The sequence below is a fragment of the Ascoidea rubescens genome (assembly GCF_001661345.1).
Source record: "Ascoidea rubescens DSM 1968 unplaced genomic scaffold ASCRUscaffold_2, whole genome shotgun sequence".
Lineage (NCBI taxonomy): Eukaryota > Fungi > Ascomycota > Saccharomycetes > Ascoideales > Ascoideaceae > Ascoidea > Ascoidea rubescens.
Genome location: NW_017962914.1, coordinates 1429727 through 1457073, shown reverse-complemented (window position 1 = coordinate 1457073; position 27347 = coordinate 1429727). Strand labels below are relative to the sequence as shown.

General features: G+C 32.4%; 11 protein-coding genes across 11 annotated transcripts; 6 read left to right on the top strand and 5 right to left on the bottom strand.

Annotated features, from left to right (window-relative positions):
- Positions 1–13: 13 nt before the first annotated feature.
- On the top strand, positions 14–952 carry ASCRUDRAFT_6773 (uncharacterized protein; the record flags this gene model as incomplete). The annotated part of the gene is made up of 1 exon (XM_020191423.1): positions 14–952. A coding segment is annotated over one exon (939 nt), but the record flags the coding sequence as incomplete, so codon positions are not given.
- A 361-nt stretch (positions 953–1313) lies between these two features.
- On the bottom strand, positions 1314–5033 carry SKI2 (SKI complex RNA helicase subunit SKI2; the record flags this gene model as incomplete). The annotated part of the gene is made up of 1 exon (XM_020190320.1): positions 1314–5033. One exon carries the CDS (start codon positions 5031–5033, stop codon positions 1314–1316), a length of 3720 nt encoding a protein of 1239 aa, XP_020049525.1.
- Positions 5034–6390: 1357 nt separating this feature from the next.
- On the top strand, positions 6391–9688 carry ASCRUDRAFT_127956 (Zn(II)2Cys6 transcription factor). Its single transcript, XM_020188982.1, has one exon. It carries the CDS (start codon positions 6484–6486, stop codon positions 9397–9399), a length of 2916 nt encoding a protein of 971 aa, XP_020049524.1. The 5' UTR covers positions 6391–6483; the 3' UTR covers positions 9400–9688.
- Positions 9689–9906: 218 nt separating this feature from the next.
- ASCRUDRAFT_31701 (acetyl-CoA synthetase-like protein) lies at positions 9907–12333 on the top strand (the record flags this gene model as incomplete). The annotated part of the gene is made up of 2 exons (XM_020190293.1): positions 9907–11823; positions 12013–12333. 2 exons carry the CDS (start codon positions 9907–9909, stop codon positions 12331–12333), a joined length of 2238 nt encoding a protein of 745 aa, XP_020049523.1.
- A 219-nt stretch (positions 12334–12552) lies between these two features.
- On the bottom strand, positions 12553–13554 carry ASCRUDRAFT_74581 (uncharacterized protein). Its single transcript, XM_020192744.1, has 2 exons — positions 13477–13554; positions 12553–13382 (listed from the first exon to the last, which is right to left on the bottom strand). The coding sequence occupies exons 1-2, from the start codon at positions 13524–13526 to the stop codon at positions 12818–12820; spliced, it is 615 nt and encodes a 204-aa protein (XP_020049522.1). The 5' UTR covers positions 13527–13554; the 3' UTR covers positions 12553–12817.
- Positions 13555–13941: 387 nt separating this feature from the next.
- Positions 13942–16785, bottom strand: ASCRUDRAFT_68970 (F-box protein; the record flags this gene model as incomplete). The annotated part of the gene is made up of 1 exon (XM_020191610.1): positions 13942–16785. One exon carries the CDS (start codon positions 16783–16785, stop codon positions 13942–13944), a length of 2844 nt encoding a protein of 947 aa, XP_020049521.1.
- A 296-nt stretch (positions 16786–17081) lies between these two features.
- On the bottom strand, positions 17082–18095 carry NIT2 (putative hydrolase; the record flags this gene model as incomplete). The annotated part of the gene is made up of 2 exons (XM_020190301.1): positions 17082–17742; positions 17797–18095. 2 exons carry the CDS (start codon positions 18093–18095, stop codon positions 17082–17084), a joined length of 960 nt encoding a protein of 319 aa, XP_020049520.1.
- Positions 18096–19165: 1070 nt separating this feature from the next.
- ASCRUDRAFT_6768 (uncharacterized protein) lies at positions 19166–19480 on the top strand (the record flags this gene model as incomplete). Its single annotated transcript, XM_020191418.1, has 1 exon — positions 19166–19480. One exon carries the CDS (start codon positions 19166–19168, stop codon positions 19478–19480), a length of 315 nt encoding a protein of 104 aa, XP_020049519.1.
- Positions 19481–20739: 1259 nt separating this feature from the next.
- Positions 20740–22247, top strand: ASCRUDRAFT_74577 (acetate uptake transporter family protein). The gene has a single exon (XM_020192743.1). It carries the CDS (start codon positions 20983–20985, stop codon positions 21811–21813), a length of 831 nt encoding a protein of 276 aa, XP_020049518.1. The 5' UTR covers positions 20740–20982; the 3' UTR covers positions 21814–22247.
- Positions 22248–22414: 167 nt separating this feature from the next.
- ASCRUDRAFT_6766 (kinase-like protein) lies at positions 22415–25807 on the bottom strand (the record flags this gene model as incomplete). The annotated part of the gene is made up of 2 exons (XM_020191416.1): positions 22415–22443; positions 22573–25807. 2 exons carry the CDS (start codon positions 25805–25807, stop codon positions 22415–22417), a joined length of 3264 nt encoding a protein of 1087 aa, XP_020049517.1.
- Positions 25808–26238: 431 nt separating this feature from the next.
- On the top strand, positions 26239–27200 carry ASCRUDRAFT_127937 (uncharacterized protein). Its single transcript, XM_020188981.1, has one exon. The coding sequence runs from the start codon at positions 26671–26673 to the stop codon at positions 27157–27159; it is 489 nt and encodes a 162-aa protein (XP_020049516.1). The 5' UTR covers positions 26239–26670; the 3' UTR covers positions 27160–27200.
- The last annotated feature ends 147 nt before the right edge of the window (positions 27201–27347 follow it).

The window sequence follows — 27347 nt, the reverse complement described above, 5'->3', positions numbered from 1 at the left end:
ATTGAACAAGAAGATCACTGAATTGACCAGCACTAAGGTTGACATTACTAAGACTTCCGAGTACAATAAGACAATCAGCACTTATGAATCTAGAATCACCGAATTGACCAAGAAGATTGACATCTTGACCAAGAACGTCAGTATCAAAGACAAGAGTGAGATCCAGAAAATCACCATCAACTACGAAAACAAGATTGCCTCATTGAACAAGAAGATCACTGAATTGACTAGCACTAAGGTTGACATTACTAACGCTTCTGAGTACAAGATGGCTATAGCAGATTTGCAACGCCAGATTTCGGAATTGAATCATATCAAGAATTTGAGCAGAACCAAGATTTCTCAATACAAAAAGAAGTTGTCCAATTTTGAAAATACTACTATTCTTTTGAATCAAAAAGTTGAGCAGCTTAATGAGATGAAATATTCGTTAACTGTAAGAGATGAAGAAATTAAGTATTTGAAAGGAAGACTTTTTTCTTGCATGCACAATAATGAGTTGTTGAACAAAGATTTGCTTGAGAATTCTGAAGTTGTTTCCAAGTTGTCTTCCAATTTGATTGAATTAAAAGCTAGGTTTGAAGCTCTTGAAAAAAGGATTGAAACCCTGGGTTCGCTGTCTACATTTAGGAATGGTGGTAACTCTTCTCTGAAAACACGTATATTCACCAATATGACTGCAGAAAGCAATTGGAGTTTCAGTGGTATAGAAGAATCTGTTGAATCTAACGGAAATAATTCTAGTATTAATACTATTAATAATATTGCTAGTTATACTGACGAAAATACTGATGATATTAGTGATATTGTTACGGATAACCACAGTGATAATAATACAGATGATACTGATAATAACGCTGAAAATATTACCAGTAATGGTGTTAGTAATGGTAACCATTCTCAAACCTCTCCAAAATCTGATTATTTTGCTACAGGCTATCCTATCTCTTAGTGGTTGTCAAGTAATGATGTTTTATTTTATTTCATTTTATTTTATTTTATTTTATCTTATTTTATTTTATCTTACCTTACTTTATTTTACTTTATCTTGTTTTAAGTCTTTTACATTTTTAAATATTCATAAGTTTTATTTTGTTTACATATAAATTGATATTGTTTAATTGTTTTCTTCAAACTATCCTAATTTTTTTATGAATAATTTTAAGTTTGCAGTAAATTTCCCTTTGGTTTATTTCTATGCTTCTCAGAAAATGGCATGCTGCAAAAAATCGCCAAAATCAGTGAACTGAGTTCAAATAAATATTTTACTATATTTGGTAAACATGATAACAATCGTAATCAAAATAAACCAGCTATAAGTATAAACTGGCGCAAAAAACAATATCCCTTTTGATTTTATCTTGAGCATCAGTCATACTGGAGTGCAACCTAGAATCCCCAACAATTAGAGCAGCATTTTTAACTTCTCTACAGACCTCATCCAATCTTGTTATCACACGCACAATTGTACCTTCTGCCTCAGGACTAATTTCCATTATCTTCTTAAAACTCATGCCTCTTGCCCATTCATAAACAACATTGCATAACGCGAATCTCTTAGAATCCATAAATTCTTCTTCGTCTCTAGTCAAGGGAACTTGAAATTGTTGATAAGTTGCTAGGATAACCTCGGATATCTTCTTTATCTTTTGTTTACCTTTTTCTAATCTGGCAGTAATTAATGGTTCTTCCTCATCTTTGGTACGACCCTCATATACAAAACATGTCAACAAGGCAACAATCTCTTCAGGCTCAAACTCACCAAGAAAATTGTCTACAATCAACTCGGTAATAAATAGCTCCCATCCTGAGCTAATCTCGCAAGCAATCCTTCCTTTTAATAAAACATTTAAATTTTTATCTACAAATTCCAATTTTTTTAACACCAACAATCTTTGTTGGTAATCAGGCAACAACTTTAAATTTTGGTCTGAAACTAAATACTGCAATCTTTGGATCTCTTCATTTGTCTCGATTTTTTTATTAATAATCTTATACTTTCTTAGGAAATATTCAGATTGAATTGCATTAGAAAAATTTTGATTATTAGCGATTTGCTTTGATACATCGAACTGTTGCTTCATCAAATCATTCAATTCTAAAGTGGTTTTGTTCCACACTAGATCTTTCCATGAATGTGAAAACCTTAATAATTTATTAAACTGAGACCTAAATTTTTCTGTTTCGGAAGAGTCATTATTAAGTAATTTTTGAAATGAAATATCTAGTGAATCATCAAAAATTATGTTAATTTGGCCAAATGAAATTTCAGTTTGTTCAAGTCCTTTTTCAAAATGCCAAGTTGGAAACAATAGTTTGGTAAAACCACTAATTGATGTTATATAAGGTATATTGCTAAATGGAACATCTTTCAGTTTCTCTGCTTCCTTAATATTTATAGTGGGGGATAGAATAATAAATTTTTGTAAATGAAGATCAATTTTCAAAATTAAGCCAGGTCTTGTATAGCCATTATTGTCTATGAAAACCAAAAGTTTCCCTGTTTTAAAATGCTTTGTTAAATTTCCTTTAAATGCCTCAGAAATAATCTCAACTTGAATCTGATTGTATCTTTTAAATAATAAACAAAGTTCTTCAATGTCTTTTTCTGTGAAGGAAGAAAATTCAAAGTTTTCTTTGGATAACTCAAATTCTAAATCTTTCAATTTATTTTGCAAATTTTCTGTCAATTTTTCATGTTCAGGCAACAAAGAACGGTTTAGATTTTCACTAAATGAATGTTTGATCATTTCTTCTACTTTTAATGCTTCAATCCTCAATAAATTTAAAATCATAATATAGGTCAAACGGAATTGAGAAGTCAATTTTGTTGCAAGACCTAGTGTGACTTCTTTAAATGATAAAGATTCCAATGGATTGTTGTATGCCATTACTATTACTGTTCCAATTGGATCCAATCCTCTTCGACCAGCTCTTCCAGACATCTGAGTAAATTCACCAGGCAAAAGATTCCTAAAATTTTTTCCATCATGCTTTCTTAATTTGTCAAAAACAACTGTTCTGGTGGGCAAATTTAAACCCATTGCAAACGTCTCTGTAGCAAACAAAACCTTAACTAATGTTTTTGAGAATAAAATTTCAATTATTTCCTTTACAATTGGCAATAAACCACCATGATGAACACCGATTCCTCTGCTTAGCATTTCTCTTACTTTTAGAATTTGAGGTAAATCTTTATCATCTTTTTTCAATCTAGAAACGGCTCTATCAATAAATATTCTTATCTGTGATTTTTCTTTTGCAGTACAAAAATCAACGCCAGTTAGAAAATCAGCATATTCTTCACATCTTTTTTTACTAAATACAAAAATAACACCTGGTAACAAGCCATTAGATTTTAGATATTGAACTAACTTTGGCCAAGTGCTTTTATTTGGACCATCATAAGATGATTTGAAAGATTGTGTTTGTTTGACCATTCTACCTCTATTTCCACCAGAAGAACCTCTGTTTCTGTCTAAAGAACCTCTGTTTCCAGCTAAAGAACCTCTTTGATTTGCATTAGTATTTTTTCTGCCTCTATTATTTGTAAGAAATTGGCGAGAGGGTTTTTCAAATTCCTCCTTATGTTTTTTAAAATTTAGATCCAAAAAATTTCGTTCAGCATCTATTATTGTAAAAAGCTTATTTTTTGCCCAGATTGATATTTCTAAAGGAATTGGACGTTTTGTTGTTGAAATAACGTAAATATCTTTTTGTTTAGTTCGACCAATCCATTCTGCAAATTCCAAAGTGTTAGGAACAGTGGCAGATAATAAAATAAACTTGACATGATCAGGAAGCATAATAATGACTTCCTCCCAAACAACACCACGATCAATGTCATTGACATAATGAACTTCATCGAATATGACAAATTCAACATCTCTAATCAAATCAGCACCTCTATATAACATACTTCTTAAAACTTCAGTAGTCATAATTAAACAATCAGCATGAGGGTTAATTTGGACATCACCTGTAATCAAGCCGATTTCAATGTCTGGAAAGGTTTCCTTAAAATCTCTGAATTTTTGATTTGAGAGTGCTTTAATGGGAGAAGTATAAATTGTCTTTGTCATGTTTCTATGAGCCATAGCAATTGCGTATTCAGCAACAACAGTTTTTCCAGCAGAGGTATGAGCAGCAACAAAGACTGAATCATTTTGTTCTAAATGGTAAATGGCTTCTTTTTGGAAAACATCAAGAGTGAAGGGCCAAGTTCTAGCCATGTCTGGGACAAGTTCTTCAAAGTTATCAATTTTATGGTTAATATCAATTACGTGGGCATATTTTCTATGTTTTGATTTTGGTTTATTAGAATCATTGTTGTTGGAATTGAAGGATACTTTAAAGGGCAATAATTCATCGATTTCATTTAGAGTATCATTTTTAAAGATGGAATTTTTAGAGACGTTGTTTTTAGAATCATTATTGGATTGAGAGTCGGGTTGGTTTATATTTTCATCGATTTGGTTAATTTGGTTAATTTGATCAAGTTTATTGTCTGAATCTTCAAATGTATCATTTGAATCTTCGAATTTTTGAAAATTCAAGTAGTCCTTTGAGGTTGAAGTATTTTTTATAAATAAACCTCTAGACAAGCCTTGGGGGATATCAAACAAGTTAAATTCGTCTCTATGCATTGATGAAGTATTATTTTTTATTGATTCAGTATTAATTCCACCAGGTTTAAAAGGTAAAAAACTTGATTGACCTAAAACTGAATCGTTTTTGGAAGTATAATTTCTAGATAGCGATGCAGAAGTAGTGGCATCGTTATTATTTAAAGTAGATAAATCTAACACTTCAGCAGAATCGGAGATGGTGCATTCAAATCCTTTTCTTTTAAAAGTTAGAGTGGTTTTCGAAATAGATTTTGGGAGAGTTAAAAGAGAGTTGAATAGTTGAGAGTTTTTGTTTGAATCTTTGAGGTCAGTTTGAGTGAGATCAAGTAATTGCCATGGCAATTGAGCTGAAGGAATAAGAAATTCTTTCAAGAAATCTTCCTGGTTGTCTAATTCGTTCCCCATTGGTGATCTTCCAAGAATATTGAAAAGAATATTACAAAGAATATTAGAAAGAATATCAAATATCAGCTCCAGGTATATTCTTACTAGAAAAGTAAATTTGATGGTAGCTTTTTGGGAAGGCTTTGGGGTTGGGGTCTGGGTGAACACCAGACCCCAGAGGTCTGAATCCAGCTCAGGATCTGTGGTGAGGAAGAACTTAAAAACTATTGAAAATATTCAAAGTATTCAAAGTATTGAAAACTGTTGGCAGTTGTAAGAGGGAATAAATGGTATTGTTGGAATGGTTTTATAGGAAAATACATTAAAGCATTGGACTGGATCAAGTAATTCGAATGCTTTCTCTTGTGAAATGGATCAAAGCAGATAGTTTCTTACAACACCAGTTATCTATTCATCACCAGTGTGGATCTACGAGTCATTTGAAGATGAAATTAAAATAAAGATAAATTTTATTTGGTTGATCGATGATCGATTTTTGAATACTGAAAAAGAATAAAAAAAACCTAGAAATCTAGATCCTACAATTTATTTGGGTGCATTCTGTTGTTCCGTTGAAATTGTTATAAGGGATATGTAATGTTTATTCTAGTTTGGAAGAAATATAAAACTACTAAATCTAATGATATAAAGAGATAAATGCTTAATGTTAGTAAAATCAAAAACCAATGTACAAAAAATAGGACTTGATGAAATAAAAGCAGGAATTAATTTTTAAAACAATCAGATAAACATAGATTCGTTTCATATAACAAAATTTCAAAGAGCTGGGTTTATATTAAATATAGAGTCTTCAGACTCATATCATCATTGTAGACTGTAATTCCTTGGGTTATTTGTGTTACGATCGATCCTTTCACTTACATTTCAATAGCTGATACAAAGAATATGGAAAAGACACCTTAGGTGCAAAATGAAAGAAAGTGTAATTTTTTTAAAGCAAGGTTTTGTGTAGCACCATCTCTGGATATTACCCGCTCTCAACAAACCCTAGGGCTTTTGCCAATGCAGCCTGTTTTCATCGTGACCGAAGGCTGCATCTCGTGCTTACTGCCAGAGTACCGTAAGGTCGTGTTCGGAGCACTGCGTGTTTGTATCGAAACGCGGCGCCGAAGTAGCCGGTGCGTGGTCGGAATAGATTCCTATCCAACTGTGCACGTGCCTGGAAGGACGTGCCCGAACAGGCGAACCTAGGCGGAGGGAGGAGAGCGCGATAAGGCCCATCGCCTTGTGGATGAGAGCTGATAGAACTGATGGAGCTGAACATCTGGTAGGCTGAATGCTGTTGATGCTGGAGAGGTGAATAAAGGGCAGCTTATTGTTTTTCTCTCTGTTGGTTGCAGAATGCTTTGCTATATTGCTTTTGTTTTGCATTAAACTTTCGTCCCATTTGAATTATTCGTTAACTTGGCTCGATTTATCGTCCCACTGCAACCTTTGGAAGATTCAGAGGATGTCTGGCCAAAAAAAAGATATCTTTATTTTCTCTAATCAAGACCATCACAGTAAAGTAATAAAGCCCACACAGACACTGTCCTCTCGATCTACTTCTCGACCAACCTTGCGATCCACTTCTCGATCAAACTCTCAATCAAGCTCGTCCTCAAATTCCAATTCCAATTCCAACTCGCCTTTTGTTCCTGCTTCTCCTGCCTGTGCTTCATTCTCCTCTGACGCCTGTTATCCATCATCTCTCTTTATATCTAAAAATCTTAACAATCGGCCTGTATTCAAGAAAAAGAAAACAAAAACATTTTCTGGTTGCTGGACTTGTAGAGAAAGAGGTATTAAATGCGACGAAAACAAACCCTTTTGTAAGATTTGCTTAAACCATGGCTTGAAATGTGAGGGTTATACAATTCGATTGTGCTGGAATCATAAAAATAGCGATAACCTAAGAAGATTCAAATTGTATAACAATTCAAATTTGATACTCGAAGATAAAAGAATTGATAATATTTTACTCAAAATTGACAATCTTAATAAAAATGATTTGAAAAATTTAAATCATAATAATCAATTTACCAATTCTTCCTTTTCCGTTTTCCTTTTAAATAACAATAACAATAACAATAATAATAATAATAATAATAATAATAATAATAATCATAAACATAACCATAACCATAATAATACAATTGGTACTATTAACAAAATTAACAATATTAACAATATTAACAATATTGATACTAATGATTTTTATATCAATTATTCCTCTGTAACTGATCAAAACAATATCTCTACTAAAAAAAAAAGTAATATTCATATTGAAAAGCTAGTTGACTATTATTATGACAATATATCTGCTTACTTCAATCCAATATCAGCTAATGTTAATTTATATAAATTAATTCTTAAAAATTTATTATCAATTAATAATAATAATAATAATAATAATCCCAGTAATAAAATTCTACTTTACAACTCCTTGTCTTCATCTTCTTACTTATTTCTTTCTGTTTTTAATTATCATAAAAATAATAAAAAAAATTATCAAGATTATTTGATAAATTCTCACAATAACAAATTGTTGGCAATCAACTATATAATAGATTACATCAATAATAACATCACCACAAATAACGATAATAATAATAATAATAATAATAATAATAATAATAATAATAATAATCAAAATCAAAACCAAAATCAAAACCACAATAATTCAATTCCAATTATTGATTTATTAACCATTTTTTTCTCTTTAATCAATTTTTTAATTGTTGATATTCTAATTTCTCCGAATCTTAATCAATCATTTATAAAAACTTTTGATTCAAGCGTTGGTGATAATTTGAACGATTATTCAAGTGTTTCCTTAGTTGATACTTTAGAAACAAATTCAACAATGAATTATGATTGGAAATTTCTTTTAAATTTGGGTTTAAAACTATTGAGTTTAATCAACTATGACAATTATGACAGTTCTGGTAATTTTATTAGAACTAATGATACAAGTGGTTCACAAAAATTTAATCAGTTAAGTTATTTAGACAACTTGTTAAGATATCTAATCTTTATTGGACTATCAATTGACAAGCATTTATTTATTGATAACGACGATGAAAATGAAAATGAAAATGATGATGATGAACATCAAATATTCTTAGATTTATTGGATTATGATTCTTTTGATGACGATAATAATGATGATAATAATGATGATAATAATGATGATAATAATGATGATGATAATAATGATGATGATAATAATGATGATAATAATGATGATGATAATAACGACAATGATGATAAGGACGATTCCTCACTTTTCATTACTAATAATGATGATAGTACTAAATTTTTCAATGCTAAGAAAAATAAGAGTCTTGTTTCAAACTATTGTGATCAGTCTAATGTGCTTGACAGTAATAAACAGTATAATGATTATTTAAATAATAGAATCACTTATAGTAACGATAAAATACTTGATAATTTAAATAAGTCGATGGACAGTGAATGCAACAATTATAATGATAAAGGTTCTGAAATAAAACACGGAAATTTTAGCGATGTTAATGATGTTAATGATGTTTTTCCTTTATTAAATTATTCCATCACCGAAAAATCATTTAAAATTTTTAAAAATTTAATTTTAACTTCATTAAATTATACGAGCATTAAACTATTAAATTTCAACGTTAGATTAAAAGTTTTTGAAATGGAAACCCAATTATATGATGAATATGATTTGATTTATTTTCTAATTTTGCATAAAGACAGCAAAAATATTAAAAAAATTAATAATAATGCTAACTACAATAACAACTTGAACAGTTTTAAAGGCTACAAATTCGGCGATGGCAGGAAGAGGAATACCAATAATATATGTAATGATAACAAAACTTATAAGAATAAGTTTAAATTTAAAAAGAAACTAACTCATAAAAACTTCAATTACATAATTGAATCGGAAAAGAAAAATCTACTGTTTTTTTTGTCATATATTTTTTACACGTCAATTTACATTTTTTTTTTGAGAGAGTTTTACAGTGATGAACATAATCAAGAGTCAATCAATTTGATGGTGAAAGACTGTTTGGATTATTTTGATGAGGTGGAGGCATGTATTTACTCCAAAAACAACTGCTTGATGGGGAATTTATGGGCTGTTTTAATCATTGGTTCTGAAATCAACAATGCTTGGGCCCAGACAAAGTACCTTAGGTTTTTGAACAAGTTGAAAGCACTTCGAATCCACAGCATTGACAGTCCAGGGGACTATATAGCTGCCAGCAACTCTGGTGTGGAAAAGCTCATTGGCTTGTTGAAGGAGATCTGGAGACGAAAGAAAGCCAACAGGCCTCCGGATGAGGTGCGCTGGAGCAGAGTGAGAAAGGACATGAAGCTCGACTTGTTTCTCTGCTAGCATTACCAGCATTGCCAACGTCGTCAACGTCGCCAGCGTTGCCAAAATCTGGGGAACATCAGCCGGAGCCAGTGCTGCGGATACAGATGTCACCCTGCATGTAATGCGTCTGCATGCTGCTAGGAGCGATATAGAGCCCTGGGCTGTAGCCCTATTGTTCCATCGCGGTGGTGCGCAGCTTCCGGTGGCAAACTGTTATTTTGGCTTGTGATTTGCTGGGCGGAAGCTGAGGACTCTCAGAGCTCCCTAAGAGGATATTCTCAAGAAGATATAATCATCCACTTTTGTTAGCACATTTGCGCTGTTCAACACTCTAGTTATCTCTAACTAGCCTCAACTGTCTCTCGTCTGCCCATTGATTAGTGTTTTTACTTTCAACCTAAACTTGTTGGGTACTATTCTTCTGATTCTCTGGCCATTTTCCAGTTCCAACAACCCTATATATATCCTTTTTTTACCACCTTTCTTCTCTTGTTTTTTTGCTCCAATTCAATCTTCCTCATCATCATGGCTTCCTCAGAGAACATCTATCCTGTGTGCTATCCTGATATCATCACTGAGCACACCTCAATTGAAGAAGCTCTTCAGTCATTTCCTCTTCCAACAAAACAAATCAACAGATCTTATCATGTCGAAAACTCTAAAAAAACTGGTTATTCTCCAGTTTTCAGAAACATTTCTGCTAAGCATGGCTTGATTACGACTATGCATCCTGATCTTACGACTGTCTATGATATTTTTCAATTTACCGCTAAATCTTCCGCAAAGAGTCCCTTTTTAGGTAGAAGAATTTTCCATCCATCTACAAATGAGTTTGATGATTTTTACACTTATGACGATTTCGAAACTGTCCAGCACCAAAGGGACCATTTGGGTTCTGGGATATTGTCAATAATTGAGCAAAAGTTTCCTGAATTACTATCAAATGATAACTCTCACGACGGTAATAAATTTGTCTTATCAATTTTTGCTTCAAATTGTCCAGAGTGGATTATAACTGATTTAATGTGCCATGCTTACTCAATTCCAAATACAACTTTGTATGACACTTTAGGTCCAAAATCTTCGTTTTATATCTTATCTTTAACTCAATCTCCTATCATTATTCTAACAAAGGACAAAATACTCAAAATTTGTGAATTGGTATCAAATTATGACCAATTTAAAGATGATTTCAAAGATATTAAACAAACTTTGAAAATCAATTTGAAATTGATGATTTCAATCGATGATTTAGACCCTGAAACTGATCAAAACCTATTTCAACTAACCAAATCTTTAAATGTCTCTTTATGTTCCTTCAATGAAATTCTATCAATTGGTGAATCTAATCCTCATCCAAACGTCCCCCCTAATGCAAATGATTTATTTACTATCTCATTCACTTCTGGTACAACTGGTACTCCCAAGGGTGTTGAATTAACTCATGCTAATTTTATGACTGCTGTTTCCTTCTTATATTGTCATGTTGACGTCCCCAAAAATGCACATTCTCTATGTTTCTTGCCTCTAGCTCATGTGCTTGAAAGATATAAAGTTGTTTATGAAATTTCAGCGGGTGCTGCTTTAGCTTTTCCTCATATCCCAGGAAAAGTTCAAACTTATATTGACGATATTAAAATCATGGGCAATTCAACTCATTTATGTGCCGTTCCAAGATTATATAATAGAATTGAATCGGGTTTGAAACAAAATTTAAAATCAATTCCTGGCTTTAAAGGTTATTTAATTAGATACATTGTCGGCTTTAAACAAAGATTGTTATTCAATTATCATGTTTCCGAATCCGCTTGGTTGAATCAATTACTTAATAAATTTTTCATCAATAAAATCAAATCTAAAATTGGTTTTAAAGATTTAAATTTTTTAATTAGTGGTTCTGCTCCATTGAATGAAAAATCAATTAAATATCTCAGAGCAGCTTTAGCTTGTAGATTTTTCATTGGTTATGGTTCAACTGAAACTTTTGCTGCTATTGCTATTAGTGACTCTTTAGATATCAAGCCCGATAACTGTGGTCCAGTTGGTGTTACCGCTGAATTGAAATTAAAAGATGTCCCTGAACTAAATTACACTTGGGACTTGAATAAATCTGGTGAAATTTTAGTCTCTGGTCCTCAAATCTCAAATCACTATTATAAAGATGACAAAAAGACTGCCGAGTCCTTTGAAGAAGATGAACTAGTTCCAGGAAAAAAATGGTTTAAAACTGGTGATATTGCCAAAATCGACGAAAAACATGGAAATAAAATTATTATCATTGATAGAGTCAAAAATTTCTTTAAATTAAGTCAAGGTGAATATATTGCTGTTGAAAAGGTGGAAAATTCTTATTCGACCTATTGTGCTAACTTAATTGACCATATTTTCATTTATGGTGATTCATACCAATCATATCTAGTTGGTATTGTAGGTATTACATCAGTTCATCAATTGGCCAAGCTATTTAAAGATAAAAAGGAATATTTTGATAAGACATCCTCAAGTTCATCATCAGAGAATTCTGATAGTGAAACGAGAGGATTGTTAAATAGTGGTAAAAAGCATAAAAATAAAAACGTTAATGTTGAGGAAGAAATTCAAAGAGTTTTAATTCAAGATGTATTGAAAGAGGCTTATGATGAGAACATTGAAGGGTTTAATAATGAAGGGTTTAATAAGTCATTAGAAACTTTATTGGGTAAAAAATTAAAAAATAATGATTTGTCGTTAAGAAGATTTTTAATATTGGAGATGAATCAATTGATTTCGCCAAGTGGATTGTTTGGATTTGAAAAGATTAAAAATTGTTATTTCAAGGTTTCGCCAATGACAATTGATAATGATTGTTTAACACCTACGTTAAAGATTAAAAGATTTAGTTGCAAGAAAGAGTTTAAAGGGGATATTGAAAGGTTGTATAAAGAAGGTGCATTAAATCTAAGAAAGTATTAATATTAATATCAATACTGATGCTAAGAAGTTCATTTCAATAAAATATTCGATTTTTGTTTTTGCTTTTTGTTTTATTTATTTTTATATGTGTCCTATTCTATTCTATTTATTTTTATATGTGTCCTATTCTATTCTATTTTGTCCTATTCTATCTTACGATTAATATATTTAATTATTTTTTAGCTATATTTAATATTTATTAGTTAATTTTATATGTGTGTATTTATTTATTTATTTATTTATCAAGGTTTTGACCTTTATAATTTAGTTTATAATTATATAACGATTTTAATAAAAAAAATTATATGTATATAAAAGAAAAAAAAGAGGATAAGTTAAGATGAAGTAAGAAAATTAAAGAATATTGTCAGAATAGTTAATAAGAGAATATAATATAAATAATTATAGTTATAGGAAGTTTATAGCAAAACAATAAATTGGTTTGCTGAAATGTTTTTAAAAATAGATTTGAGAAGACTGATCATTAGTCTGCGAGTTTAACAAGTTCATCATCTAAATAGTGATTTTGATAATGATTTAAGATTTTTGATTTAAAGTCTTCTTTGTTTGAGCAAATTAAATTGTTTGTCCAATCGACAACCAAAGGAGGATTGAAATAATTTTGTTTAACCAAGTCATCAAAGGAGTTGTTTGATATTAAATAGTTGTATTCGTTTCTCTTTGGCAAAACAATATCAGAGACTTTAATTTTATAAATATTTTTATCATTAATATCGTTAATTTTGATGTTACTCAAGTGAGGATGATCTTTGATTAAAAAAGGGAATGAGGTTATAAAAGTTTTTTTGCACATTGTATTAATTTGAATTGTGTTATAGATCGAAGTTAATTGATCAAAAGTTGGAATGAAATCGGATTTGATATCCAAATCATATCTTGTCTTTTCATGGTCATCATTCGAGATTTTCCTGGTAAACAAACCGAAAAAGATCTTTTTATTGTAAGACCTTTGAGCATTAGGATGAGCAAATTGGTATTTTCTTAGAGTTTTCAACAATTGAATTGATTTCAAATTTTGGGTAGAATGGCTTTATAGAGAGTTAGTAAATTAGTAAGTTAGTAAGTTAGTCAGCTTGCAAGGTGATATGACATAACCGAGAATAACAAGGAACCGAGACATACAAGATAGTGATGATATCATTAGAGTGTTGTAAAGTTCTGATCATAGACATTGTGAGAGCAACAGAAGAATGTAAGAGATATAGAGAGAGTGCTAAAGAGTTGGAGAGAAACAAAAGAAAGGAAAGAGGGCGAAAGTGGGCTTTTTATATGGTTTCTGAAGGGCCTTATCAGTGAAACGCTGTCAGATGTTGGATGTGTCAATCTCCTCTTTCTGCAGCTTATCTCCATCCCCAGCTGGGACTAAAAGGGCAATGGGGGGCAATTCAAACGCAGCCCCAGGCCCACGATCGAGCTAGAGAAGAACTAGTACCTTTCGAAAAAGCATCACTTGCAAGTCCATAGATGACACACAATTGCTCACTTCTGGTGCTTTTGGCGCCAAAAACTGCTGTTGTTTTGCCGGATCACCCACAAAATGCCTGCAAAAATACCTCAGCACCGGATAGCCCTCGGCTAACCCTTGGCTCACTGCTCCCGACGGCTCAACGCAAGCACCCGTTGGAGCTGCCGTTCTTCGTCGTCTTCGGCATCAATGTCGTCATAGCCGCCGTGATCGCCGGAAGTCCCCTCGAAATGCGTGGGATCGTATATCTCGTGCGTATTCCGCGGGTTGTTCGACTCTAGAATCGAAAGAGCGATTGCCCGTTCAATCATTTCCGCTTCGTAGTCTCTCTCGAACTTCTTCGAGCTCTGATCGTGTTTTTGATCTGTGCCATATCCACCACTTTCACCATTTCCACCATTCAACTTTTCTTGCAACTGGAGACTTTCACTCATGGCTATCGCCAATCTGAGCTGCTCGTTTTCGTCCAACTCCTCGTCGTGCCCTATCCCATTCATCTTGTAGATTTTGTTGACCAACTCTCGTTTCTTCATCTCATCATGGTGGTATTCCTTCATCTCTTCCAATTGTTCAAACTCATTGAAATTGTTTATCCTTCTTTGATTCAATTTTTTACCAACCCCATTCTTCTTATTAAGATTGTTTTTACTAAAATTCGACAAATTGTTAAATGAGTTATTAAACGAAATTTGGAAATACTCAACTATATTATTTAAAACGATAATTCCATTAATAAGGTATTTTTTCTCATTTTCTTTATCTTCCTCATTAATCGAAAACTTAAACTCATTCAATTTGATACATGTAGTAGCAATTAATGAATCTTCAATACCATTATTAATCCCATTGTTAACCTCGTTATTAAAATTATCATTCAATAGTTTTCTATCAATTTTATTGTTAATCTCCTTCAAAATTTCTCCATTTAAAATATTAATTATTAAAAAATTCCCATTATATGAACTGGCAACTAAAATCAATTTATTGAAATCAATTCTAGTAATTGGAATCAATTTTATATCGTTATTAAATCGGGAATTATCATTTAAATAATTTGGATACACTTTTATAATTAATGGATCCTCACTTTCATCATTATTATCATTATTATTATTATTATTATTCTGATCATTATAATGATAATTATAGTGATCATTGTTAATTCCACTGATCAATATCTTCCCCGTATTAAACAATATCCCAATTAAACCACTATTTTCTCCTGCTATTTTACCATTCTCATAACCATTGTCATAATTATTAATTATCTTCACCTGAATTATATATTCTTTTACGCTCAAATCATCATCTTTTAATTTACAATCCATAAAATAAGATTTTTTCTCTTTACTAAAATGTTTAATCAATATATTATCTTCAAAACAATAAATTATCTTTCTAGCATTATAATCAACTTTTAAAAATGTTTGAAGTTTTTTCTCTTTTCCTCTTACTAATTTTAATACACTTGAATATGTATAATTATTATCAATATTATCGTTATTATCATTGTTATCATTATTAATATCATCATAATTTAATTTTATAACATTTGGATTAATCTTGAGGTCTAATTCTTCTTTATTAATCATCCTAATACTATAATCATAAAAATTCCCATTCTCTGCCGTATAATTAGTAGGAATTAATTCAATCAAAAATAAGCATAGATTAATCGATTCAATTATAACATATCTTTTAAAATTACTTTCAATCTTTAAAATTGGATAAAATTTTTGTTTCTTTTTTTGTTTTTCTTTATCTTTATGATTATCATTATATTCATTAATCATTGTATTGAAATCAAGTTTGTCATTAATATTAAATTTTAGTAAAATTCTATTATTCTTCAATTCATTTATTCCCCAAAGATAGACATTACCAAGGTAATCACCTGAAATGAAATCAATAAATTTACTCTCATTATAAGTGTTATTATTATTGATTAAATTTTTAGATTTTTTATAATTGAATTTTGATAATTGATTGATTTTAACACTTGTTATCGGGATCTTATTTAAGTGCTCGCAAAGTTTAAAATAATCAAAATTTTTATAACTAAAATTCAAATTTCTCTCATTCAACTTGTAATAATTTTTTAAATAGATTCTACCATAATAATTACAAATTAATAAGTAATTCTTACTCATTTTAAAACAAGTAATTAAATTTTCATTCTCATTTTCATTATCATTTTCATTTTCATTTTCATTTTCGTTTTCGTTTAAATCATTGTCAATATCATCAATATTGTTGTTAATAATATTATTATGGTTGTAGTTAATTGTATTGTTATTAATATTTCTTAATAAACAATTTTGTAAATAATTTGATTTCCCTTGTCTTAATGTTAAAGTATTTAAATTATAACTTCTGGAACTGAATAGATGTAGAATATCATTATTGAAATCACAATAAATGTTATCAATATTATCATTATTATTAATCTTATATGATGAGACCAACAAATTTGGAGATTTGTTTAAAAGGAATTTTTTTGAAGATTTTGATAATTTATTATTTTTCTTGAAATTTTTTTTCTTTAAAAATTCATTTATAAATTGGTTTCTAATTAAATATTCAAATTTCCAATAAACTGAATTTGATAAACTTGGAAACCTGAATAATATTTTATAATTTGAATCAATTAAATTTTGATTTAGTTCATTTTGCAATAATAATTTTTTTTTATTGTTTGCAGGAATCTTTTGGCTGATATTATATATCTTTTGGTTTAATAAAGAATTTCTAATTGAAAAATTATACTTAAACATATTGAACCAAATTCTGTTGTTAATTACTAAATCGTTAAAAAAGGAATCAATTAGCCCAATGGTATCTAAAGTATCAGGGTCTAAAAGTGAAAGAATTTGAATGATTATGTCGATGGGTAAGTCATAAATACAAAGAGAGCGAGAGGCAATCTTAGGAAACAGAACATTTTTCGTTTTGCTAGCTAAGGACATTGCTGGTGGTATAATAGCTGGATAAGATAGTGAGAAGTGTCAAATTGAAATTGAAAGACATATGGATGGAGTGAAAAATACAAGAAAATAAAAATTTCATTATAAAGGGGCGGCAATGTCTTGAAAGAGAAAGCAATATAATAAATTAATTTTTAAGTTAGACAAGTTAAATCAATTAAAGTTGGTGTAATGTTAATCGAATCAAATCGAATCTAATCTAATCTAATCTAATTTAATCTAATGTAATCTAATCTAATTGATCTACTTTAATCAAACTAAAACATGCTTGGTATATTTCAGCTGTCGTTGAACAAATACTCGCCAAAGATATCTGTTCTTCTGTGGTCCCAGAGAGGAATGTCCTCTCTCACCTTCTTCAATGCAGCAAGGTCGACGTCTGCAACACACAAATCAGGCTCGTCATTGTTGTAATTCACATCAGAGCATTGGGCCAACACAGTGCCCCAGGGGTCGATGATGCAAGAATGACCGTAGCTGACTCTGGTGATCTTCTTTCCTGTGGGCTCAACTGCAACGACATTGCCCTCGTCGTCGTCTTCGATGTTGACATTGTGTTTCCCCTTTTGCGCTGGCATCACAACAAAACACTGGGTGTCGATGGCCCTGGCCCTGCCCAAAAGCTCCCAGTGAGCTGCTCCTGTCTTGGTGTTGAACGCTGAGGGAAAGGTCAAGATCTGAGCTCCTCTGGATCTCAACTTGAGGGCCAATTCAGGGAATCGAACATCGTAGCAGATACCTAGGCCCAATACTCCTGCTGCACTCTGAAAGGGCTGATGGATGAATGCACCTCTTTCAACTGAGTTGGACTCCTTCATGATGGGGCCATTGGTGATGTTCACGTCGTAGAGATGGAGCTTCTGGTAGCTGGAGACGATTCTGCCTGCTTTACTGAAGTAGAGCAATGTGTTTTTGACTTTAGGAGTGCCATTATCTTTGCTTTCTTTGTTTTCTTTGCTTTCTTTGCTTTCTTTGTTTTCTTTGCTTTTCAACTGCTGGGCGTGAAGAACATTGTTAGGTTCGTGGACTCCCACACACACCTCTAGCGACCTGTGCTTTGTGTCAAGGCTCTGGAGCTCAAGGCCTATTCTTTTGACAAAAACAGAGTCCTCAATCGACCTGGCTATCTTCAACGAGTGTTTTGCGTCTCGAGAAATGTAGTCTGAGGCCTCAGGAAGAAACAAGATCTCAGCACCCACAGACAGTGCTCTGTGAATCAACGAAAGCACAGCTTTGACATTGGTGGATAACGACGAGGTGGAGGACAACTGGCCCACTGCTACTCTGACCATTTTGAAGATAAAGAAGAAGAAGAAGATGATGATGATGATAAAAAGGAAAAGGGGGAAGAGAAGAAATAGCTGGTTCTGGTGAGCTTAAGTCATTGATCCTTTGCTCATCGTCCACACTTCCACTTTCGCCTGCCTTTTTCCACTTTTCGTACAATGTTTATCGTTGCAAACGCCATCAAGAGTTATTGAAGAACCATCAAGAAAGATGACACTTCTCTATCATCATGATGTATATAGAAGATGGAGAGGTAATGCTTAGCACTGATACTCTCTGGTATTTCACGTATTAGCATACCCATTCTAGACTTTCTATCCTTCTCAATTGCTGGAGATTCTATTTCCTTTTATACGGAATTCTCAGATTAAATAAGTTGGTAATTCAGATGACATTATTCGGATTTCATTGTTTATATAATAAGTGAATAAGAAGGCAGTTGTCTTTTGCTATTGATTAAAATCAAAATAAATATACATATACATATACATATAGTTTAGAAAAACACTGATATGATGTTTGATACAGTCATTTTGACTAATTAAAAAGCGTTTATACTAGAAACGTGTGAAAAGTTTGATTATAATAACAATGATTATCAAATTGTGATTGAACATAATTGATTTATTAATTATTAGTTATTAATTATTAATTGATTATTAATTTAGAATTCTAAATGCTGTTTTTTTTTTGCTTTTCTTTTCTGTTTTTTTCTGTTCTTTTTTGTTCTTTTTTGTTCTTTTCTCTAATAGAAATTTCAAATGGATTGTATTCTAATTAAATTAGACAGTTTTAATGAATAACATTGATATGATAAAGGGTATTGGTTAAAAAAAGAATAAAAAGAGAAATATTAAAAAAAGAGAAAAATTTTAAAAAAAAGAGAAAGAATTCGACATTTTAGGAAAGTTTTAAAGCAAAAAAAAATATATATATATAAATATTTAAAGGACTGGTATAAATAATAGTATGTTTTATTTTTATTTTTATTTTTATTTTTATTTTTATTTTTATTCTTCTTTACCAAAGACTGAATTGAATTAATTTAATTGTTAATTGTTAATGGTTAAAGAAAATGGTTAAAGAAAATGGAAGTAATAATAGGAATAACAGTGCAAATATTCATAATGGTTGCACGATTTTTGATTTCAAAGATTATCTAACTGGATTAATTGAAGATGAAAATGGAAATGGAAATGGAAATGGGAAAACTAAAGAAAAAATTGAATTGATTGAAAATGAAAAAATGGAAGAGGTTAAATGGATGGAAAATAAATTACTTGACTTGATTAAGGTAAATGAGAATAAAAATGAAAAAAAGACACGAAAAAAGAGAAGGGGAGTTAGTAAAAGAAAGAAAAGCAAAGAAAATTTAAATAAATCAAATTAATTAAAACTGAATAAATTAAATAAACTGAATATTGAATAAATTGGAAAAAAGACAGCTGAAAAAGAAGATGAGGCTATTAGTTTTCTGTGTGTTTTGAGAATGAAGAAAAAGATAAGAGCACTATTAGAAAAATAAATGGTATAAAGAGGATAAAATTGAAAATAAGAATATTAATGACTGTCATAATTCTAGTTCCTTCAATTTTCTCATACCTGTTATCCTTTTATTTCAAAAACTTTGTTGTGATAAACCAAAACCAAAAAAATCATGAATACAAACCAACCAGTTCAAGCACTTTACAAAATATTAAGACGAAAATCAAATTGTGGTGGTTAAATGGTTGAAAGGCGGGAAAGAGATTTAAGAAAGTTTGCAAGCAAGTAAATAGAGAAAATGAATAAAAATCAAGTGATATAACTTGAATTACCTTTGCACTAGGAAATCTCGTTGCTATTTTGAGTTAATGGAGAATTTCTCGAGTAAAAGCAAAATATTTGAGACTTGGTTTGGGCAGTGGGAATTATTTGTTTGCTGATTGCATCAGAGCTGAAGGAACCCGCAAAAAGAACCAAAAAGTAAGAGTTTTGAAGAACAAAAGAGAAAGGTCTTTCATAAAAGCTCAATTGGCATTATGAAAAGCTCTTTGCAAACTTTGAAAAAGCTATTTAAAGGTTATTTCAGTCTAAACAGAAACAGGCATTGAGAAGGGGTTCGTTTTTGCACCTCGACCTCAGCCGTGCTGTGATTGGCCGGCCGAGCCAGCCCATCCTCGCCACACCAGGCTCCAAACACACACACAACCCGAGAAGCAGCGGCAGCACCAGCGCCGACTCTGTGTCCCAGAGGAAGCAGCGGCAGCAGAAACAGCACCAGCGCTGCGGTGAGCTCTGGTAGCGAGCGTTGTGCAGGCCTGCCGAACGGCTCTGGCTGTTCGGCAGCGTGGTGGGGAACAGCAGAAAACCCCAAACCAAACAAATGCGTTGTGTTAGAAGAGTGCCCACACGTGCTGCGTCCAGCGATAGCCGGGCTGCATCGACGAAAAGCCCAGGATAGTCCCAGTTCTGGAATAAGCGTTGGCGAAGTGCAGCGCGGACTCCGCACTGCTGCTTGGATGACACAAGTCCGAGCCCTGTTGTCGAGCTCCGAGCGGTGTTCCTGAACAGAATCAAGACTTGAGCAAAAGCTGTTCCAGCTCAGGCCAATGAAGCGCCGTTGTGGTGGAAATGCGAGTTTTGCTGCTGTTCGAAAAACGCTGCTACGAGGGTGGAAAAACGCTGGAGATGTGTTAAAAATGGGTTGTAAATATGCTATAAATATGTCATATATCCTCTGTGCTTCTGTTTCTCTTGCTCTGTATCTCAGCACTTTCTCAGAATCACTCTTTTAGGTATTCGAGTTTCATCTTCTGTCCTCGCTCGATATTCTCTTCTGCTCTCTGCTTCTGCTTCTGCTTCTGCCGATATTTCATATTCCATATTCCATATTCCATATTCCTGATCACAATGTCTGCACCTGAAAACCATTTTCCTTTGGATCTCGAAAAGGGCTATGCCTCTGGAGCCTCCAGTGCTCCAAAGCCTTATTCCCCAAACCACATTGAAAACAACCTCGCTAATGGTAATGTTACAAAAGTCACCAGTGAAGGTAATATTGTATATCTTGGTGACCAAGCTTTCCATAAGCACGAACTTATCAACGCCTTTGGTGGAGATTTAAACCCCAAGCTACATGCCCCATCTGTTCACAGATACGCCAACCCTGTTCCTTTAGGCTTGTCGAGTTTTTCTTTCTGCACTTTGGTTCTCTCTTTAATCAACTGTCAGGCTAGAAGCGTCACAAATCCAAACGTCCTTATAGGCTCTTTCTTCTTTTATGGCGGTGCAATTGAATTATTTGCCGGCTTGCTATGTTTTGTGGTTGAAAACACTTTTGCCTGTTGTGTTTTAGGTGCCTTTGGTGGCTTCTGGTTAAGCTATGGCGCCATCTTATCTGATTCCTTTGCTATCACCTCCTCTTATTCAACTGCAGATGAATTACATAACGCTCTTGGTTTCTTCTTGTTTGGTTGGGTGCTTTTCGCATTCTTGATGTGGTTGTGCACTTTTAAATCTACTTGGGCCTTCTTTTTAATGTTCTTCTTTATCTGGTTCTTTATCCTAATCTTATGTATTGCTGAATTTACTCAATCTGTCGGTTTGACTAAAGCCGGTGGTGTCTTGGGTGTTATAGCTGCTTTATTTGGTTTTTACCATACTTATGCTGGTGTTGCTGAAAAAGATAACTCTTACTTTGTACTAAGAGCTTTACCAATGCCTCATGCTCCAAAAGTTTAATATTCCCCCTAATAACTTCTTTTCTATTTTATCTAAATTTTATTCTTGATATTCTTATTATCAATTAATAATTAATTAATTAATTATAATTTATCTAAATTTGCTTAAATTTGCTTAAATTTACTTAAATTTATTTATCCTATTATATCAATTTCATATTACCTTAAAAGCTGGTTTTATCTTATATTACACTATCCAATCTTTTCCTTTCTTTTCCTTCCTTTCTTTTCCTTTCTTTCTCTTTATAGTTTTTTTTATGTTCGTTTATATTTTTTTACGTTTTTCCTTTATCTGTTATGTCCAATTCTCTTTCTAATATTTTTTCTTTTTAGTGCTTCCAAATAATTATAAACTACCCCATAACTTTTATTCATTTCTAATACTATATTCTTATTATAATGTCACAAATAATACATACTATACTTTCTCTTTTTTTTATTCACCCAATTTATTCAAAATAGTTAAAACCGCTCAAAATCTCAAAACACTCGCTTATAATTCCCACCCGTGCAATTTAAGCAACCCTCGGCTAAAAAAAACTTTTATCTACAGATTATCTTGCGCGCAAGAACACTGCGCAACTTATTGAACACAACAAAAATCAAAGAATATTAATTATTATATAAATATCTAAAAGAAAGTAAAAATTATATCAAAATACACTTACATACTAAAACTAACAAAAAAATTAAAAAAATTTAAAACAATTTAAAACAATTTAAAATCACAATCATCTCATATGAAATCGACCTTGATAACTATTTGATTTCCCATATCCATTTAATCCCATTGTAGGTGTATTAATAACATCGCTATGCATATGCTTTCTTATCCTACCTTTACAGTAAGCACAATCATCCTTTAAACACACATCATTGGCTTTTCCACTGCTGCTGTTCTTGTCATTTTTTTCTTTCTCCTTTGATTTGCTATTATCTTCATCAAATGATGGTGCAAGATTAATAAATCCATTGCCCAATTTATTTATCCCATTGGCAGATTTATTTGCAAAAATCATTGAGCTGCTATCTCCACTAATACTGCTTAACTTATTAGGACTTATCATTGATAACCTTGACATTGATCCATTAGAATATTCATTAACCAAACTATTATTAGATTCTCTTGCAGCAGATTTATGTGCCGGAACATTATTTAGAATATCTTGTGGAATCATCGATAACTGGGTTCCTCCAGTCTTCTTGTATCCTGTTCCATTTCCGGAAATTGGACCGGATTTTAATGATTGAAATGATGGCGAAACCGTAAAATTAATAAAAGAACTGCTACTAGGCGATTCCGATGCATCTTTAAAATCTTCATTTACTGACAATCGATCGCTATCACTTTCATTATCTTCTTTTTCATTCTTCTTTTCAGTTTTTTGTTTACCAATCTTTGTCTTTTCATTTCCATTATGTTTTTCCTCATCTTCATCATCCATTTCAGTGATGTGTTCAGGTATAGATAATCTATTCTTATCAAAGCTACTGCTATTAGCACGACGCATTTTTGTTCCATTGGAATTTAAGCTTGTTGATGAATTACTTAATGCTATTGCTGGAGCGCTCAAATCAAGTGTTTCCGGCTCTTGTAATTCTTCCTCATTTACTCCGTTACCTTCTTCGATGACCGATGTTAATGAAAGGCCAATTTGGCTGGATGCAGATAGTTTGGGACTATTTACCATTGATGGAACCGACACAGGGGAAACTTGCTCTGTTGAACTAATATGATTTTTCAAATCAAACAATGAGTTAGATGATGTGGATGATTTCAATGATGTTACAGGATTAATATCAGAACTGTTATTGGTTATTACGGTATGTTCTGCTTGTTTTTTGATTGATTTATCATCAATAGCGTCAAAATGTTTACGAATTGGTAAATATTCAATAAATTTGTTTTGATCTTTACTGATTTCGTATAATTCATGATTATAATCGCAATTATCTTCAGTACAACACATTTCAAGGTTAACAAACCAATTGTCTCTAAACAATTCATCTAATGTCATTCTTTCATCGGGATTTGGATCAACTAGTCTCCATGCAACCCTTGATGCTTGAGAATTCTTAAAGCCTCCACCAAATTTATAATCAATACCTGGACCTCTTGCTTCAGGGTTAGTCTTGAAACCACTATTTATCTTTAGGAAACTACGATAAGCTGAAACATAATCCCTATATTGGACATCTTCAGCGCTTGGTTCTTTAAATGGCGTTCTTCTGTAAACAATTGCAAACATGATCATACCTAATGACCAACAATCCATTTTGAATGGATCATATTTTGGAGGAGTCTCCTTTTTGCTTTGTTTGTAATTTTTGAAATACAATACTTCAGGAGGATAATAAGGAGGCGAACCGACGAATGATGTGGATAATTTAACGCCCGAGGAAAAATCGCCAGGAATTTCATGGCCAAAATCAGAAACACCAAAATCAGTAATTTTACAGATTCCGTTTTCATCTAATAGGATATTTTCAGGTTTTAAATCACGATGAACGATATCTAAATTGTGTAGGAATTTTAGACCCAAAGAGATTTGTTTAAATAAGCAATATTTCAAATCTTCCTTTTGATTAGCAAAACCCTTTTGAACTATCAAGTTGTACAAATCACCATTTCTGCAATATTCTAGAATAAATGCCCAACCTCTGGAAATTTGGGTGGTTGTTGAAACTTTGACTAGAGCGATAGTTGAAACAACGTGTTTATTTTGAGAGGCAATATGAGCTATGATGAATTCCTTTGAGCATCTGTTATAAAAATGTTCAGGTTTTTCATGTTTGAATAGGAGGAATTTCTTAAGGGCATAAACTTTTTTGTTTGATTTGCTTATAACCGATCTCACGGAAGCGCTTGCACCATCACCGAGATTTTTAGAATTGTTGATATTATTATCAGGAAATTGGTATTTATCAGTCATTACTTGAAAGTCTTGTTGTAGATTTTGTGGTAGATAGTTATTTGGGTCTTCGATGGGATTTGGGAGGATATTTGGACCATTGGATGAGGAGTTGTTGTCAGATGAATAAAAGGAATTGAGTTGTTGGTTAGTATTTGTGCTAAAATTTGTTGAAGTATGAAAAGAATAGATTGAATTTCTTAGGGTTTGTTTTCTTTGAACCGAATCAACAGAAGGTAAGCCGTAGGAAGGTTTTGTAGTTAATTGCTGAGATAAATCGCCGGAGATGTGAGAATAAGTTTTGACCTGGACTTGAAATGGGGCGTAATAAATGTTATTAGCTTTATTGATTGAAGGTAAACCGCTATCATTCGGAATTGAAGATGGTGTATCTGAGACCAAGTGGTTATTTTGATTGGGATGAGATTTATCGATTTTATCTTTTTGAATTGTATTATTATTATTGATGATGGAGTTGTTTATTTGTTGAGGGTTGTCATTTAATAGATGCATTTTATTGATACCGCCGGGAGAATGAATCAAGAGGCCATTTGAGGGAGAGATGTTGTTTTTATGAGATAAGGTACCTATGCTAATTGATTTATGATGATTTAAATAGGAAGATTTTTTGTTTTCTTGGATTAAATTAGTATCATTAGTAGGGATGTTATTAGGAGTGTCGTTGGGAATGGTGTTATTAGGAATGGTGTTTGAAATTGAATTTGGATATACATTTGAAAAGGATTTTGAAGATTTTATTTGGTTATTTGGAGGACTTGGAGTAACGTTATTGAGAAACCTTAAATTGCTTTGATTTTTTTTGAAATTGTCTATGGTATTGATGGTTGCTCTTTTATTTAAAATACGATTTGAGGAAGTGGCAGTAGATGAAGAGGAAGAGTTTATTGAAGATAAAGAAGACACAGAGTTTCTGTGAGATTTCGATATAAAAGAAAGGGATTTTCTTTTCTCTTTTTTGTCTTTGTCTTTGTCTTTTTTTTCTTTTTTTGATATTGTTTCGTTGACATTGTTTGTATCGAATTTATCTTTATGTGAGTGAAATATTTTTTTTATTAGAGGCATTATGAGAGCAAGTATCAATCTATGTAGATACAAGAGGGAGAGGTTATTTGGAGTTATGGACTGGTGGATTAATTGAAATATGATGGAGATAGAATAGAGATAGAATGGAGATCAAGATAGAGATAGAGATAGAGATCGTAGACTGAGCTATGGAATAATAGAATTGCTTTTTTAGTGCGAGGAAAACTTTAAATAAGAGAGTTTGAAGAGTGCTGAGAGGAGAAATTAGTGCGAGAGGATAGTGTAAAAGAGTAATAGGCGAGAGTGGGTGATAGTATAAGATGGTAAATAGTATTGGATGATAGTGCAAGATAGAATATGAGTTGATCAAAAAAAAATAGGGAATATTGAAGTAGAAGTATTGAATATAGGAAGAATCAAGTGTATTTGGGCGAAGAAATTATAGTTTGAGATGGGAAGAAAAAATTGCAGTAAAATAGAAAATTAGTATGGTATAAAGAAGGCTTGGGGCCTTTAAGGAAAAACTAATCAAGATAATAGATAAAAATTGGAGGAAATGTTGGAGATGTTGAAGAGATGTTGATGAGATGCTAATGAGATACTGATGAGATACTGGAAGCGTATTGATAATATCTTGGTATTTTTGCTATTATTAATCACCTTGGATGGTTGATGAACCTGTTAGCGATTAAAACCAAAGGAAACCCTTAAAAGGAAAAGAGTAGTGGAATAGAATAATCAGAGTGATAAGTCGCTTTTATAAAAGCAACAAAGCGAAGCAGCTAAAAAGCAAAACGAGTTTATGGAATAAAGCGAAGAAGGTGAATAAAACAAAAACAAATAAAGCAGTTTTCTTTGAAGGATATTTATAATATCAATAAATTTCGCAGAAGCTTAATGTAATGTGTCTGATATCGAGTGTTGCACTTTCGCATCAACACAATCTGAACTGGAATAAAAATGATTCTGAATGCAGCTGGAATCTTTTTTCTTTCTCTGCCTGTCCTTTGCGTGTGATTCAGCCCTGCGCTCTTTCTCTTCTTTTGTTCTGCTTCTTCTACTTCTTCTTCTACTTCTTCTCCTCCTTCTCCTCCTTCTCCTTCTTCTCCTTCTTCTCCTTCTTCTTCTTCTTCTTCTTCTTCTTCTTCCTCTACTTCTGCTGCTTCTGCTTACGCTTCCTCTCTTTCTCTCTCCTCTCCCGCCATCTCAGCGCTTTTCCTAAAAAATCACCGCGTCGGCTCGCAGCTATGCAGTGCCGTCCCGCTCCCGCTTCCGGTGCGCGTCGATCCAGAAATACGGTTCAAACGGCCATAAGACGGCCAACAGAACGGCCGGTGATTGGTCAGACGGAGCCAATCCGCGCGCGCCCATTCGTGGCTCTGCTGAAATGACGTTACCACAACAATGGATCAAAACACAATATGCTTATCAACGCATTCTGTACAGCACAGGTGCGTTTATCCGCATAGCACACACCTCCTAATACCCTTTCACTGACTCTCCTTCTTTTTCCTCTTTTTCGCTTGTTTTTCTCGATCAAATGCGCCTGTTTTTCTCTGTTGATAAGCGTAGGATGATT